This window comes from Pelmatolapia mariae, linkage group LG20 (genome assembly GCF_036321145.2).
Source record: "Pelmatolapia mariae isolate MD_Pm_ZW linkage group LG20, Pm_UMD_F_2, whole genome shotgun sequence".
Lineage (NCBI taxonomy): Eukaryota > Metazoa > Chordata > Actinopteri > Cichliformes > Cichlidae > Pelmatolapia > Pelmatolapia mariae.
In genome coordinates, this window is record NC_086244.1 from 4,452,456 (window position 1) to 4,470,440 (window position 17,985).

A 17,985-nucleotide genomic window follows, 5' to 3' on the forward strand; every position below is an offset into this window, starting at 1 on the left:
GTTAAAGCAAATGACAGTGAATCAACTACAGTAACCACTTCCTCTCCAATACATAAGAATACATGTTTAAGTTTAAAGTCAGTCTCTGTATTTCAAACATGAGAAGAGAAACAGGACATAAATTAGAGAAATAAAAGTACTGAACAGAGAAAGTGTGTGTGTGTGTGTGTGTGTGTGTGTGTGTGTGTGTGTGTGTGTGTGTGTGGGCGCATGCACGCTCCCATGAGGTGTCATTAATGCTTCTATAAATGGTTCACACAGTCTCCCTCATCACGATGTTTGATGTTCAGCATCCAAGCAGGTGGAGGAAGTTCCTCTTTGGATTGTCATCAGTTAGCTGCCCCTTCAAAGTAAAAGCCTCTGACTGGCAGTGAACTACAGAGAACAAAACACAGCTTGTTTTTATGCTGAAGCTTCTAGATATGTTGCAGCAGGACATCTTTGTGCGTAAACCCATCTCCCAGTGTGACATGAAGACATGTCGCCCTCACTTTTATAGTTTTAAGTTTCTTTCTAAAATCTCTGACTGTTCAGACAAGAGAAGGTCTGAGTGGATGAAAAATATCTGAGCAACTTTAATAAGCTGGCTCAATGGGAAGTCTCCTTTTTGAACCTTTTTTACCCCGAGTTTTGCCTCCAAGGCCAGGTACAGGCTCCACTACTTTAAAGAGTGATGTCTGGTGTCTGGTTCGCAGTGTGAAAGGAAAAGAGCAGAAAAGCAAACTGTGACTTATTCAGTTCATCAAACAGATGATTTTAACTGTAAATGTACAATCTTTGTGGTCCTCTCTGCTTTTCATCTCCTCTCCTCCTCACGCTCCCTCACTCATTCTGTCCATCTGTTGTTAATTAGAAGTAAACAGATCATTACTGCAGGCTGCTGTCTATGCTGTGTGGAGCTGCATATGTTGGAGCTGCTGCTCTCTGCAGACACCAAGCTTCACCTCCGACTGTTTCCTGCTCCAACTCCACCTGAAATCCCACGATACCAGTGTCACTCACCGCTCACTTTAATTTTAATTAGTGAAATTCAACAGCTAGTCGAACCTCAGATACAGGAGGAGCAATGCGGTTTTCATTCCTGGTCGTGGAACACTTGACCAGCTCTTTATCCTCTCAAGGATACTTGAAGGCGCATGGGAGTTTGCCCAACCAGTCTACATGTGTTTTGTGGACTTGGAGAAGGCATTCGAGGGGGGTCCTGTGGGAGGTGCTACAGGAGTATGGGGTGTCTGGCCCATTGCTACGAGCCATTCGATCCCAATACAACCGTTGCAAGAGCTTGGTTTGCATTGCCGGCAATAAGTCGGACTTGTTCCCAGTGGGTGATGGGCTCCGCCAGGGCTGCCCTTTGTCACGATTCTGTTCATAATTTTTATGGACAGGATTTCTAGGCGCAGCCAAGTGGCAGAGGGCTTTCACTTAGGTGGTCTCAGAATCTCATCTCTGCTTTTCGCGGATGATGTGGTTCTGTTGGCCTCATTGGGTGATGGCCTCCAGTTCACACTGGAACGGTTCGCAGCCGAGTGTGAAGCAGCGGGAATGAGGATCAGCACCTCCAAATCTGAGGCCATGGTTCTCAGCCGGAAAAGGGTGGAGTGCCCACTCCGGGTCGGGGATGAGTTCCTACCCCAAGTGGAGGAGTTCAAGTATCTCGGGGTCTTGTTCGCAAGTGATGGGAGAAGGGAGCCGGAGATCGACAGACGGATTGGTGCAGCGGCTGCAGTGATGCGGACGCTGCACCAGTCCGTCGTGGTGAAGAGAGAGCTGAGTGTAAAAGCGAAGCTCTCAATTTACCGGTCGATCTACACCCCTACCCTCACCTATGGCCACAAGCTGTGGGTAGTGACCGAAAGAACGAGATCGCGAATACAAGCGGCGGAAATGAGCTTCCTCCGAAGGGTGGCTGGCCTCTCCCTTAGAGATAGGGTGAGAAGTTCAGCCATCTGGGAGGGGCTCAGAGTAGAGACGCTGCTCCTCCACATCGAAAGGAGCCAGCTGAGTTGGTTCGGGCATCGGACAAGGATGTCTCCTGGGCGCCTCCTGGTTGCCTCCTGGGCGAGGTTTTCCGGGCATGTCCCACCAGGAGGAGGCCCCGGGGCAGACCCAGGACACGCTGGAAAGATTATATCTCTCGGCTGGCCTGGGAACACCTTGGTGTTCCCCCAGATAAGCTGGAGGAGGTGGCTGGGGAGAGGGAGGTCTGGGCTTCTCTGCTTAGGCTGCTGCCCCCGCGGCCCGGCCCCGGATAAGCGGAAGAAAATGGATGGATGGATGGATAATTTAATAAAGGAAGTTATGAGCTACTAATGTGAATTTTATAAAGTAACTGACAGACAATAAGTTAGCACAATCAAAATCAATTTACATGATCCTCAGAAACACACATTTGTAAACTGGACTTGATCTGAAAGGGCGAATGAGAAGAAAGTATATTTAAAGAATTAAGATCTGAAGATGATTACTGATGGAGAGCTGCAAAAAAATCGAACCGCTGTAAGGTCCAGTCTGAGGTTCAGAGCTACGCTTGTGCCAGTCAACAGCACTAAATAATGTAAATGTTTAGTAGATGTTAACCTCAAAAAGCTGATTTACATTTCATCACTCGTCCAAGTGGCTTCTTCCGTCAATGTTAATCCCTTGGTTACTTTTCACTCTCCTACAGGTGTTCCAGACAGGAAGCATGTGACAAGTGGGAGGAGCCTCAGCACTTTAATACACAACTGGACCAGTGCGTCAACATCTCTGTTTCCCCGAGCAGCATGTCAGTCACCTCCCCAGCAATGCAGGTATGCGCCATTATTTTCTTAATTACATAAAATACTCTCTGTCAGAATTTCCATTACAATCTGCTGATTTTACCTGAAAGTCAGTTGATTTATTCTGTAGTTCAGCTGTTTGAACTCCGGTTCATGCAACAGCTGTGAATAGAAACCTTTCTGAAGTGTAAATAAGAACTTTACTATTAGTGATCAAGTGTCTGTTGGTGTCCAGTTAACCATTCAGGTGCAGAACGTCCCTGCGCTGTCTGGTGGGGTTACCTGTGTGTTTGAGGACCTGAGTAATGCCCCCGGAGAGGTGCGGGCCAAAGGTCAGGTGATGTGTATGTCACCATCACTGAGGGACCTTCCAGCACAGACACACTCCTTTGGTAAGAAACACACACACAAATTCATGCTTCAGTGAATTCAGAGGACATCACCTTTCCTTACTGTCCTGTCGTGTTCTGGAAATTTGACCTTTAACTTTACCCTCACTTTAACCTAGCCCTACTTTTCTCTTAACCTTACCTTAATCTAACATCAGCCTAACCCTAAAATTCAGTGGTTTGCCTTTTGGGGACCCAAAAAGTCCCCATTCTGAGATTGTGCTAATGCAAGTCCCCAAACAGCAGAAAAACAAGTATACACACGCCCACTTATTCTGAACTTGTTTCTTTTGCCTTCTCGTTTTTCTCTGTTATCACATTTAATGTGCGATTCTAATGTTTTGTAATCATGTCAGCTTCAGTGTAACGCGCCATTATATTTCTCACTATGAACTAAGTATTAAGAAGGATGTTGTTATGCTGTTAATTTCAGGAGCGAAACGAGTGGTGCAGCTCAGCCTTCGCTCCACAGAGACTGGACACCAGTTCATCACCACAAACCTCATCTACTACAACTGCTCTGTGCTCAACTCGTAAGCCTTAAACACCTCTAACCTAATTATCTCATGTGTCTCTTCAGTAATGAACTCATAAATTCTTGCTGGTTGTGCTCGACCACTCAGAACTTTTCTCTCTCTCTCTCCCTCTCTCAGGTGCACTTCCTGTGTCAGCAGTGAGTTTCCGTGTCATTGGTGTAAATATCGTCACATCTGCACCAACAACCTGCAGGACTGCTCCTTCCAGGAGGGACGAGTCAGCAACATGGAGGTAACACACACACAGACCTGTTTTCATCACTTAACTGGACTTATAACCAAGCGCTCACACTAAAATGTGATTCACCGTATGGGACTTAATGTCCCCCGAAGGAAGGTCAAGGAACATTTTTGGGTCCCCACAATGCTTCACATAGCTGCCTGGCATGTTTCGACACTAACATAAGGCAGACAGGATGATAAGTAGACGTAATATTATTGTGATTATTAGAACAGAAAAGGTCCAGGTTTCTAAAGACCTTTTTGTGTGCTCAATACCAAGATAAGGATCAATGACACAAGCCTACTGTGCCCAGATCTGAACAATCACAAGGAGATTGGATGGTTGGTCTGAGTCGTTTACATGTTGAAAATTAAATAAAATGAACATAAATAATCTACAACAATGTACAAAGACAAGCAACAGCAAATAAATAAAAACCTGCTTCTGAATGGCTACGAACAGATGGAAAGCCGTCATAAAGAGACACAAATTAAATACAATGAGGCGCGAAAGCCCTACAAACAATCTGGCATGAATACAAAGAGACATAAAACAACTGTAAGAAGACACAAAACAACATATAACTATGGGCAAGTCACAACAAACTCAAACTTCAGTTCTGCTGTCAGTATGGCTTCTCTGTAGGAGGAAGTGAGGCCGTCGTCTCAAAAGTCATCAAAGATGCTTATCGATGTGTAAGACAAGACCTCTTTTCCAACCTGTTCATAATTAAACACAGTATACAGGTGTCGAACTCCAGGCCTCGAGGGCCGGTGTCCTGCAGGTTTTAGATGTGTCCTTGATCCACCGCAGCTGATTTAAATGGCTAAATGACCTCCTCAACATGTCTTGAAGTTCTCCAGAAGCCTGGTAATGAACTAATCATTTGATTCAGGTGTGTTGACCCAGGGTGTTATCTAAAACCTGCAGGACACCGGCCCTCGAGGCCTGGAGTTCGAGTAATAGGCAAATTTCTAGAATTTTCTATCCCAAACCTCTAAAACTTTATTTATACTTTTGCGTTAACCTTATGTAAGACTTCATGTTTATGCTAGTGGCCGACACGATTGCCACCAGTTATTCCAGTGCAGGACTGTTCTGAGATTTTTCAAAAACATGTTGGCAGTGGCAGTTTTCGCTCTTCAAGATGACTTTACTGTTCGATTAGAAGTAGACGTAGAAGAGGGCTGGGTCAGTACAATATATAAAGTAGTAGGTGCACTTTAGGTTTAGAGTATGGAATATTGTGCAGTGTAAGGTTTCAGATGGGTTTCCAATTACGACATACTTACAGTGTGGACTACTGCAGAGCTATAAGTCCTCTATAAGCATAACCTCTACTGCTTCAAATGGACATTCCCTTTATCTTATGGTGATCCTAATGGTTAACTCGAACTCTAACCACTCAATTTCTGTGCCTAACTCTCACTGTGTAGAGTTTCAGGCCATGTGTTGGTTTTTGTTTTTTTGATTGACCCATTTGGGCTTTAATTCACGGGGCCTGGAGGCATGGCCAAGACACAACATGGAAGATGTCCATCTTCCCCAAGTCCCAAGCAGCCACAAGAACCACTTGTCAAAGTTAATATACGTTTCATTGATCAAGAGATGGGGAAAAAAGCAGGAGTTGAACCTACCGCCCATGGTGAGACAAGGCCAAACAGCAAACAAATGTATCACAACCAAGATAACCAAAAAAACACATCATTCATAACAGGATCTGTTCTTCTTCAACTGGACCTCAAATCTCGGGTTCCTGTTTTCTCATTAGCCTCTGGCTCCGTCATTGCATTTGAAGACACTGGACCTAAATAAAGGTAATTAGTGAGATATTTCCACTTGCCTAACTCTCAGGTGGGCACCGGTGACCGGGTGGATGTGAGGAGGTTAATAGCACAACAGCAATGATTAATTGTGACCATTTTGTGACCTTAATTAACAGTAAAAATAAAACCATCCCAGTGGAAGTCGTGGTTTCATGCTGGCCACCCCCACGGCAGTTGTCTTTTTTTCTTTTAGAGGAAGAACGTTATCCTCACTGAAGTCTTCTCTCTGCTAGACGTGAAACATGAAACACATGAAACCCACATTAGTGTTTCTTGTCTGAGTCGCAGACTCTCGCTCTCTGCTGTCAGACTCTTCTCTCTGACTCATTTTCTCTGACAGTTTCCCACTCTGTCTTTCAGAGCTCGTCGTCTGTGACGGCTCTAATTCTTGGCTCTCTGACGGATTTTGCCAGAGGTGCAGTCCTGCCAGAGTTCAGTGGAACGAGGATCTGCCTCTTTTTTTCATAGAAAATTGGTTAATTTGACTGGGTGCCTTTTCTTTAAAAAAAAAGTGTGTCCATTTAGCTGAACAAATTATCACTAAATAGCAGGAAAAACACAATCCACCTTTATATTTTGTGTCAAGCAAGAAAGTCTTGATAACAATTTGAGAGGTGCTGTTAGTCCTTTCTCCTCGTTTAGTCTGCACATTAAAATAATAAAAAACTAAAGTAAGCTACTTATTGGCTAAGTAGGCTAAAGATGAAAGGCCTTTTTTGATCAGCTGAAACAGTAAAAGTTAATTAGACTTGAGTTGTTTTAATCTTTTGAGCTACGAAGGAAGGAGAATCAGAGAAACATGCATTGATGGAGAGTAGCGGGATGGGAGGGGCATGTAGCGGCTGATGAAGCTGGTCAGACAGGCTTGAAGGACAGATGATCGATTCATGAAGTCGGTCTAATATTAGATCATTTGGTCGGTTATAGTTGACTGACGCTTGTAAACCTGCCGCTGTAGGACGGATGACTCCATAACCTTCAAAATGACTTATAACTCAAACTCACATGAGCTCGTGCATTTTTGTTGAGCTTCATTGCTTAAACAAATAACACCACACCTCTGGATTTCCCATCTGTTCTTTCAGTGAACCAAAAAAGAGATTTTCTCACACCTAGTCATCTTCAAATGTTAATAGATATATTCCTCTTGTATCTATTAGTCTTCAGCCATTTCTTCATTAATTTATAGTTCGGTATACTGGGTATTTATAGAGACCTGTTAGCTGACAGTGTGTCTAAATCAGACAGTTTTTAAGTAATCTTCTACAGGATGGAGCAGTGATGGAGGTCAGAGCTGCTCCCTCTGTCATTACATGGTTCAGTAAACAACAGTAAAGCTTCAGGTCAACAGTGAAGGGTGGAAGCGCACACACACATACACACACACCATGTTTAAGTCTGTCCTTGCTGATGCATTCAAGGACTCTTTAAGAGTCGGCTCCTGAGAGGTGTTTTCAGTCAGACGAGCTAAACCCGAATGTTGTTTAAACTAGGCTGTTTCTCCATTTTCTGATCTAAGTGCTGAAGTTTTTTAAGCATGTAAGGCATGTGGAAAAGTCAACAAAACCAGGAAGCACCGCAACAGTCATACTGCATGCTTTCTCTATCTTCTTGTTTTCTCATCTTTTTGGAGAACACATTTTTATTGAGACAGAAGAACCACAAAAAGTGTTCACAAAATAATGAACTTGCAGAAAATGGACAAAACAGTTCAAAGAAAAAGTATCTCAGAAAACAAATACTGACAAAAACTGCTGCAGATATCAGTTAAAGGGATTTGACCCAATTAGTCAACGCGTGAAAATAAAAGGAAGAATGTTTTTGATTTAAAAACAAAAACCAACAACATATTTGGATTTTCTCTACAGTCACAGTGTCATCTGCATGAGTCAGACACCTGCTTCAAAGAAACACAACTTAGTCGTAACCTCAACAAATCCATAAAGTCTTGTTAAATATAACAGGAAGTTTATTTTAGACATTATAAGTGTGCAGAAGCAACATAAAGCAGGGATGTGCTTTAGGGCAGTGTTTCCCAACCACTGTGCCACAGCACGCTGTTCAGGTGTGCCGTGGAAGATTATCTGCTTTCACCTGATTGGTAAGTCGTTTTGTACTGGGCCGCGAGAGTTGAGGCTTGGGTGTGAAATTTTTGGTTTTTATCGTTTTTTATCATCGACCGCTGCTCTAAGCGACTGCGTGAACAACTTGCAGAATTACATTCTCTTCCACTAGAGGGCAGTATAACTTCCTGCTCCAATTAAATGGGTTGCCAACTGCCACTAAAACAGAAGACAAATAAGAAATTACATAGTCATGCAACAACACAGCGCGTAATGGCAATAGATAAATATTTGAAAAGTAAAAGTAGTCAGTCTGACCTGGTCCTGGAGAAAATTCCGACCCAGATGAAAGCCCTAGCATGAGTACTGGTCAGAAGAAAGCAAAAATGGTATACTGTGGACAAAGCGAGGCAATTCCGCTATATCTGGTGTGCAGGGAAAAATTATCAATATGCTTTTTGTGACATTTTTGTTTGGTGGTGTGCCGTGTGATATTTCTAATGTGCCGTAGCTCCAAAAGGTTAGGAAACACTGCTTCAGGGAGATCTCATCGTTGTTAATAGTTTTGACACAGAAGATGTGAAGGACCACTGGTTTATTTTTATGAGATGACCAGATGTTAACAACTAAAGATGAGAGAATGAATGTGTGTTTTCTGAGATTAGTGCTGCCAGTGGTAGAAGGTGGGATTTTTCTGTGAGAAAGAGTAAGAAAAGGCAGCGCTGAGCGAGTACTGGGACCCTCAGCAGGCTTCCAGAAGTTGTCCAATCAGTAGTAGGCAGTAGTAAGAAAATAAGCACATAGGAGAAGGGCGCGCCCTCTGTCATGGCTTCAATAATGAGAGTGACCTCCTTAAAAGTCAGAGACAATGCCGTTGGATTAGCAGACTGTGGTGGTCCTTTTTTTAAGAAAGAGATCTGAGGATGCGTCCCAGCTTCAGGGGCATCATAGTCCTCCATTGATCAAACTTAGGATTGGATACAGGAGTAGTCGTGGGACACTGGGCAAGCCCTTTATCCTCTGGCAAAGGTGTTTCTGGCATGTGATGCCACAACTCCTAGGTAAGGTGCTTAGTGCATGTCAAACTGGGAGGAGGGCGTGGAGCAGACCCAGAACATGCTGGAGTGATTATTGTTCTCAGCTGGCTCGGGAACAGCTCGGAGTATCCTCGGAAGAGCTGGTGAAGGTGGCCAGAAAAGGGGATATCTGACTGTTTCTGCTTAGACTGCTGCCACCAAGACGCAGGCCTAGATAAGAGGCGATGGATGGATGGCCTGTTTAAGGCTGTGCAAAGAGCCAGAAGAAGAAAAGAAAGATTGTTTTTGAACAAAATCCTGCAAAGCTACTTCAGTGTCCCAGAATAAAAATCTGGAGCTGGAAGAGAGCAGTATATGTCGCCGTTAAAAGCCCGTCACATCAGAAGGTATGATTGTTTCAAGCTGCACACAAGTAAGCGCTAAATAAACAAAGAGGGAAGTAAAGAGTGGAGTGTTTCAGCAGACAGAGCAGTTAGTTTGCTGTGTAATGTGGATCCAGCAGTCAGTTTCCACCTGCCACTGAGTAACAGATCACTTGTGTCGCTAACGAGCTGAGCTGCTCTCAGTCTGCTTGTTATCTCGTTAGTGGAGAGGATAGCGAGCCGGGATCGAGTTGTTTGGGCGTCTCGTTGACGTGATTGGTGCTCGGTGTCATTACCGGGTGACAGAAACAACCTCTGATTGGCTAATTGGTTAATAGAAGATGAATAGCCACTTAATTGACATGAAAACGTCCAATCCTGGCAATTAATGTTAATTACCAGGCAATTAGGCAAACTAAAGAGAGAGAGGGAGGGGGGAAACGAGGGAGTCGTGAGGGGAAAAGAGCAATAGAGGAAAAAGGAGAAGGAGGAGGCTGAAATTTCATTATTCTTTATTTAACCTTTATTCAAGCAGGTTAAAGTGTCTCACAGAGTAAAGGTCTCTTTTTCATCTGTGTGAGAGGAAGACGGAGCGAGGGAGGGAAAGAGGGAAAAGGACGAAGAGAAGCAGCTCTGATGCTCTTCATCCACAGCTGAGAAATTAGGATTGTCAGCAGAAAGAGGAGAATAAAGAAAGTGCACAGCTGAGAAAAAAGAATGATTTTTTTTAATTAACCAGACAACTACTTATCTGTTTTTCACAGAACTCACCTGACAACACGACTTTTAATTAACAATTTCATATTTCAGGCTGTAAGTAAATTGTTTTTGCATTCTGTTGCTGTTTCTTCCTGATTTTACTTTATTCCTCTATTAAATGAGGAACAGCTTCTCATGTAAATGGAACAGCAGCTTAGTTATCAGCTTTAAGTGAAAAACACCTTTTTGCTAATAAATATATGCATGTTTCTCCGGGGCAAAAAGTTTTCTGGCTAATTACTAAAATATGAATTATAGAACTGTAATGGATTGTTCTGTGGATGGTGAAGAGAAGAGTGATGAAAGGAGAAGAACAATACTGTTAACCAGCAAGCAGAGAACTTGTAACACAGGGAGACACAGGTGGAGATGACTAAGGTGGGGCAGACGATCAGAAATGAGGAAATTCAGACACGAGAAGATAAAATAAATATTCGTAGGATCAGAGAACAAAGACAGAAGGTGACGAGAAATGACCTTATCCGGTTGTTAAGTGATGACATATGAACTCTGCTTCCAGATTTAAACTACTCTGTGTTTATTAAAGCTGTTGTGTTTTTAACATGTTTTAATGCTTTAATGCTTAGTTTTCTGTCTTCATTTATGTTGGAAGTGATAGCAGAGCTGTACGTTTGAATTTTTAAGAAATCCCTCAGTCAGAACATGCTATATCATGTTTAGGTTAGCGAGCTACTTAATTTTTACACCTGGTAAAGCAGCAACACTGATCATTTTATTAATGATGAAAGAATTTGTAGATGATGCAGGGTTTAATTTTATTAGAAATTCAAACAGACTTCAGATTTCCGCCCTTGACTAATGGGAGATATAGTCCACTTTCAGCTCATTTGCATTATTGGAAACGCTCTGTGGGGTTTACATGAGCTAACTGAATAGAGAAGGAGGAGGTAGCAGATGTGACGCCCACTAAAAACTGAACATCCTTTAATTCTGATAAATTTTTTACCTTTTCTGCATTAAAATTAATTTTATTAAACCACAAGAACAATTTAGCATGTAGTGGCATGACGTACGCTGTCTTTGGACCTTGAATGCAGCACCACTGGGTAATGTGTACAGATGTTAAGGTGCTGTGCACATGTGAAAACGGCTAATCTCTGCATGTGGAATTTAGTGGTCCACGTTTTCATCAGAGGGACTTTCCTACCTGTCTCCTCTTAAAGTGCTTAAAGTCAGTATTTTAATTAAATTATGTATGTCTTGGCAGTATTCAGGTGTCGCTAGTAACGATTAACCTACAGAGAATCATCAGCTTGTTCTGCAGCTGATTTGGACTTCACAGATCTTGTATTCAGTCTCGGGTCACGTTTTTCTGTCCCCCCACAATTTTAGTGTTTTGACTCTGGCTGTTTTTATAACTGCAGCAGACAGCTGTTCTCAGAGTAAAAGCTCTAAAAGCCACTGAAACACCCAATAATCATTTTGCTAATGATCACTGTGTGTTTGCAGAACATAAGTGAAAACACAGTTTGCTAAGATAATTTAAAAGCTGATGATATGTTGATGATAATAGCTGAAAACACTAGGCCACAAAAGTCAATCCTTTCTGTTTTCCAGACTCTGCTAATGATAAGCTCAGTGTTTATATAGCATGTAAGCTTACAAATCACACTTCAGTGCAATAAAAGAGCCGCCTTTGTAGACTCAGTGCAGAATAAGAGAGTATTTGTGCAATAACTGCGATACTAAAAGAGTAGAGATAAGGCAAAGCTGTGCAGGAAACAAGGAGCCGGTTTCTGGAGTTGTCACAGTCGGTGCATAGACGAGGAACAAAAACGTGCACTAGAATGAACGAAGGAGATCTGTGAAGATTTAGTTCCATTGATTCAGTTGTGCGATTTTGTGTTTTCTTTTACCCCCAAAGTATAACCTCACCCCGAGCTAAACCCCACCCGCTGTATAAACATGCTAAAAGGAGAATAAGATAAGAGGTTTGAATGTGTGAGACGGGACTCACCTGTTGATCTCCAGTGCAGAGAAATATAGAAAGCAGCAAAATTCTCTGAGTCCTGTGAAGTGGACATTAGTTTAATCAAGGACCATGCTGCGCATGAGCCATATCAATTGGAGCTCAGCCTCTGACGGGCCCAAAGCTGGCGCTGTTGCAGCTGAGGCAATACAGATGCAAGAAGACGGCTCTGCCTCGAAGCCTTCGCTGCATCCATATGAGCCTCTGAAGAGGAAAATACAGTCTGCTAAGGCTATAGCTAGAGACGCTTTGCATGATTAATAATCACAATTATCATTACGGCTCTTATACTGGCTCCTCAGTTCGTCCTCTTTCTGTAATGAGCCATATTGGCTCCTCCCCCTTTAAGCCAGCTTTCTCTAAACTGGCTGCTCCTCACAAACAGGAGGTTGGAAGATCAGGTGGAGGTTCAGCGCTCACAGTTAGAGATGTGATGACGATATTGGGGATGTCCCCTTTTTGTGGCATCATATAGACTCAAGAGTACGCAAAACAATCTGCAGCTCGAGCTTTGGGATCATTCACAGTGACCTTAACTGAAACATTAGCTATGTCCCAATTCATAGGCCGCATCCTTCGGAGGACCCGGCCTTCGCGGTCTACGTGGGCCGGGTCCTTCGAAGACCGAGACAGACTGAAGTGCGAGACTGTGAAATGAGACTTTTACAAATATGTGATGTCTTGATAAACTCAGCAGATATTTGAAGTTTACACAGCTACATTCTCGCCTGAAAATATGTTAAACATTTATTTTGTGACCCAGACAGAGTAATATTAAAACTAAGTAGCTGCCACCATTGTTGGAAACTGGAATTGGCTGGGCCGCGCTATGAATTCTGGGATAGGTTGGGCCACGAAGGATACACCCGACCCATCCTTCAAATCTGGGGAAAAGGAGGACGCATTTGGAGCAGCCTTCGAATTGGGACATACCTTTTTTTGTCTATGTTTAATATGTTAATATGTTCCTCCTCTGGAACAGTCTGTACAATGTGATAGAAAATGTGGAAAAGCTCATGTGACTCTGTGTCAGCATTTACTTTCCAAAATGGCGTGTTTGGCAATTTTTAATCCCATGAAAGTAAAACGTTCTAAACATTTAAATCGTATAGCTGTAACTACGATGAATTGTAACCTAAGCCCAGGTAATAGTAAACTTTCTCTCAGACTTATGCAGCACGATCCACTTCAGTCAAAAAATACATTCAAACTCTACACCTCACAGTTTTCATCAATCACTGACAGTAAAAAGCATCCAAGCTGAATTTGGTCAATGCAGTATCATAAGAGAAATTTGGTTATCTGACAGTTTATAACAAATTTGAATTAGTCTGCTTTATCCTCTTCATTCTCTTCACCTGGTTGTCCACACCTTACCTTCACTCCCCACAGAGAATCACGGCTCTAAAGTGAAGAGAAGAAAAACTGGAGACCAATTTACAAACTGATAACAGAAACACCGTCACTGGAAAAGCCCCCAAAACAAATGTAATACACACGATAAATACCACATATAGGGGTTTACAAAAACATTACATGTATTTCTGGGACTCAGTAGTACTCAGTACTCACAAGCTGGACTACACGCTTCCTTAACATGAGCCTTAATTTTGATCTCAGCTGCGCACTTTTAAAGTTTTATGATTGAAAATCCTCATACAGACATATAAACATATGGCAGAGCATTCAGAACAGCCTTGGCTGTAGTTCGTGCTACAGCAGTAGACTCCAGGGCCACATTTCACCATGATGAAAAGCACAAGCACTCTTAAGGTGGAAACAGTTCCAGCTTTTCTGCTGCTGCTGGTACAGATCCTGTGTATCAGAGGGACAGGTGTTCCTGGAAGAGGAATCTTTGATTAGATTTTCCTGCTGTTTCCTGGTTAGAAATTTTTAATTCCAAACCTAAATATCACTGATCTAAACATCAGAATGGATCATATAATCACATATGTGGAAACATCAAGTCTTCCACATGAATTCTGCTTGACAAATAAAGTTTGTTTGATGTGTCGGTGTGATGGTGTGTCTGGGCCGTTGTGCTCGTTTGGGTGTTTCTAGTGCAGCCTGATGTGCTTGGTTAAATGTCGAGGGTTTGCTGAGAGACTCACAGCCACACTTGGCCTTTATCCCAAACACACACACACACACACACACACACACACACACACAGTCTCCACGGTAGCTGCTGGCGACCGCTGCGCTTTGGTCCACTTCCTGTGGAGCTAATGGTCTTCCTGTCATTCACAAGACAATTAATTACCGTAGTGACGGTCGTTAATAAAGCTTTCACCCCACTGAGAGACTCAGTGTGTGTGTGTGTGTGTGTGTGTGTGTGTGTGTGTGCACTGTGTCGGTGTGTGTGTGTACACTGTGTGTGGGGGTATGGGGGTGTGTTTCAAGCAGCCGCAGGAAGTTTGGATCTGTCACCAGCTGTCCATTACTGACCTCACACACAAACTCACTGTTACAGTGTCTCTGTCCCCACTCAGTGATGACAGATTGTTAGATAAGCTATCTGCCTTTGTTGGCTCTGTGTGTGTGTGTGTGTGTGTGTGTGTGTGTGTGTGTGTGTGTGTGTGTGTGTGTGTGTGTGTGTGTGTGTGTGAGGAAGACTATGTATTTCTGTGTTTGGGAGTCCAAATTTCAAGACAACTGCAAGAATAAATATGGACACTTTTGGATTATGGGCACATTCATGGACATTAGAGACTTTTGCAAAAAAAACAAACAACCTTTTTCTAAAAGAGAGAGAAAGTGATATTTTGATAACATATGTATAAAATGAGAACAGGGACATTTTGGAAAATGTAATTTTTTTATTAATATTTTGAACACATTTTGCACTTTTCAAAAGTTGGGACATTTTTAGAAAGTGTACTTTTGTGAAAAGTGAGGGCATTTTGGAAAAGAAATGAGCATTTGTGAAAAAGTAAAGTGAGGAAACTTTAAAAACAGATGTATTTAAAGTGAGCTATGCAACATGTTATTGTACCTGTAAACAGTGACATATGCTGACTCTGATCAATAGTTTACGGTGAATAAAATAGAAACAGTTCTCTCTAATAATGACATATATCATCATACACTGGGCTGATTTCCATTCGCCTGTCATAAATGATAAATGATTGTGTACTAACCCACCTCCCCCTTTCCCCCTCTCTGCAGGGTTGTCCTCAGATAATCCCTACCTCTGACATCCTGGTTCCAGCCGGGATGGTTCGTCCAATCACGCTGAGAGCTCGTAACCTTCCCCAACCTCAGTCCGGTCAGAAAAACTACGAGTGCGTGTTTAACATCCAGGGAAAAGTCCAGCGCATCCCCGCCGTCCGCTTCAACTCCTCCTGCATTCAGTGTCAGAACACCTCGGTAAGATACACTACATGACCCAGCATGCACTGCTCCTCATTATGCAGCCAAGTGAGAGAGAGACGAGAATATAAAACAAGCTAACATGTGTTCAGCTGAAGGTGACTCTGACACATCTGCAGCATCAGCAAACACAAACACACACACACACACACACACACAGTCTAGTGTGTCTGAGTGCGTGTGTGTGTCTAGAATGATGATGGTGAACCTCCAGAGTTCAAAGGTCATGCTTCAGGTGGAGAGCCAGTATTGATGTGTCTGACTGGGATTGAATTAACACACACACACACACACACACACACACTCAGGTTGGTCTTTCTGTCAGTGTGAGGACCATCAGTGACATGATATTTCCCCAGCTCTTGACCCTAATCTGGTTATAAACTGATCAGATACCGAGACTTGAACAGTAAATAGCTCCCGAAATTTGTGAAGATAGATAAAATCACATTTCACAGATAGTCAGACTTTCTAAAACACATTGCCAGAAAATCACTGCTTCTCCAAAATATTCTTTCCTCTTGAAAATGTCCTCACTTTCCTAAAATATCCACATTTGCTAAAAAGTGGACATTTTCTCACAAAATGTTCCTCCTTTCAATTTCCAAAGCAAAACAAATTTATTTCTGAAATCTTTCAACTTTGTCCAAAAACAGTAAATGTTAGGTTATGTAAACCTAACAGTGCTCCTAATTTCCTGAAATTCCCCAAAGTCATATCCACACTTTTCTGAAATATCCATACTCCCATATTATCCACACTTCCTTCAATGCCCATATTTTCTTGAAAGGTTTTCACTTCTCATAAGTGTCCATCTTTTCCCAGAAAAAAACCCAAAATATGTTCCAAGTTTACCATAATATCTACACAATCCTACAGTCCCCAAACTTTACAATATCCCCATGTTACCATAAAGGTCCAAACTGCCCCCCAAAATGTCCTTATTTTCTATAATTGCCTACACGTGCCTCCAACAGTTTTCTTGCTTTTTTATTTGCCTTTCAAAAGTTTATCTAAGAGAACTGAGAATGTTCTAAATCTTTCCTGAAATGTCCACATTTTCCTCAAAGATACCGATTGTTTCCCAAGAAGTATCCAGACATTTCTGAAATATCCACAGTTCACAAAAATGTCACCAAGTTACCAAAACGCCCATACTTTCCCCAAATCTCCACTTTCTGAAAATATTTGAACAATTTTCCTAAAATTGTTCATTTTTTTCATTTTTCCATTTTTTCCAATACCATCCACACTTCCCAATAGCTCTACACTTTTCCAAGGTATTGCTATTTTTCTAAAATGCCCACATATTTTTTTTAAAAAAGGAGCGTTCACAAATGTCTGCTTTCCTGAAATACCTTTCAAAAAACTCTACATTTGCCAAGTATTTCAAGGACCTTAAAAACGCTCACTGTAATGTTCATTAACTCTAGTTCATGCACACAAACATGTACACACTTACGTTGCAGGGCTATCTTTGTGAGGACCCTCACTGAAGTTATTCCCATATCCCGGACCCAACATAAAATCTAATCTGTCCTCACAAAACTAGACATACAAGAACACACAAACTCCACAGATTGATTATTGTCCTTTAGTGAGATGACACTCGCCTTTCGATGTCCTGCATTCTCACACACACACACGCGCGCGCGCGCACACACACACACACACAAACCAACTGTTGTCCGTCTGCTCGCGCTCATTTCCTGTCCTTCATCTGTCTTCCTGTCGGTGAGGCCGCCCTAAAGACACCTCGCACGCACACACACACACACACACACACTTATTATGCAGTAACATACTGCTACTATGGCAGACAACAGCACAACACTTACATACAGATGGTCAGTATGTGTGTGTGTCTCTGTCTGTATTTAATTAAGTTACTATTCCCAGTGGAAATTGGCCATTTAGTACAACAAGAGAAACACACACACACACACACTCCTGCTATTCTAACATTCTTCATACAGACTATTGAATCTTCAAAATAAAAGCACGGTCTAAGACCGCTTTCAGACAGGATTACCATTGCAGTAGAGATGCAGTGACATTGTTGCTCTAACTTGTACATACTGTTTGTTTGTTTGATTTTTGGTGGGTGTGGTTTTGATCCTGCCATCAAAGATTATTTGCCCCCCAGCCCCTTGCAGCGGTCAATCTTGGGGAAACAAAAGTCCTCCTAGAAGCAAGGGTGGTTATTTTCAGGCGCTTACATACATGAAACTTTCCTTTTGATCAACAAAGGAACATTCATATGATATATAGTGTCAACTGTTAAAGCCATTACAAAGCAGTTAGAAGGTTTGATGAATTCGCTCCAAAATAAGATTTATGAAGCTCCACATCCAGCCTTGTAACACACTCAGCCTCCACACAGGCAACACGATCGCTTTCTCTGCTCATCCCACCAGAGCACTGAATAAATTCCATTTTAATGTTCAAGGTTATTTGTAATATAACACCAGGGGTTTCGTGTAAACTGTTAAAATTTAGCATAAACACGAAGAAAGTGCACACATGCCACAGTAGCAGCAGAAATATGGTCAGAGTGTAACTTGCCGTTAAGTGTATTAGTAGTCCTCAGAATAAAAAAGAGACATGTGGTGTTTTACATGATGGCCTGTGGGCAATAGCTCAAACTCCCCGTGGAGTGGATGATTCAG

The 17,985-nt window shown here is 42.3% G+C and overlaps 1 protein-coding gene across 1 annotated transcript in view; it reads left to right on the forward strand.

The window, feature by feature from the left end:
- plxna3 (plexin A3) overlaps positions 1–17,985 on the forward strand; it is a 147,623-nt gene that overhangs the window by 95,665 nt on the left and 33,973 nt on the right. Inside the window, exons 9-13 of the mRNA XM_063464401.1 lie at positions 2,666–2,789; positions 2,995–3,151; positions 3,582–3,681; positions 3,802–3,916; positions 15,113–15,313. Of these exons, the coding sequence (XP_063320471.1) occupies positions 2,666–2,789; positions 2,995–3,151; positions 3,582–3,681; positions 3,802–3,916; positions 15,113–15,313 (697 nt within the window). The remainder of the gene's footprint in view (positions 1–2,665; positions 2,790–2,994; positions 3,152–3,581; positions 3,682–3,801; positions 3,917–15,112; positions 15,314–17,985) is intronic.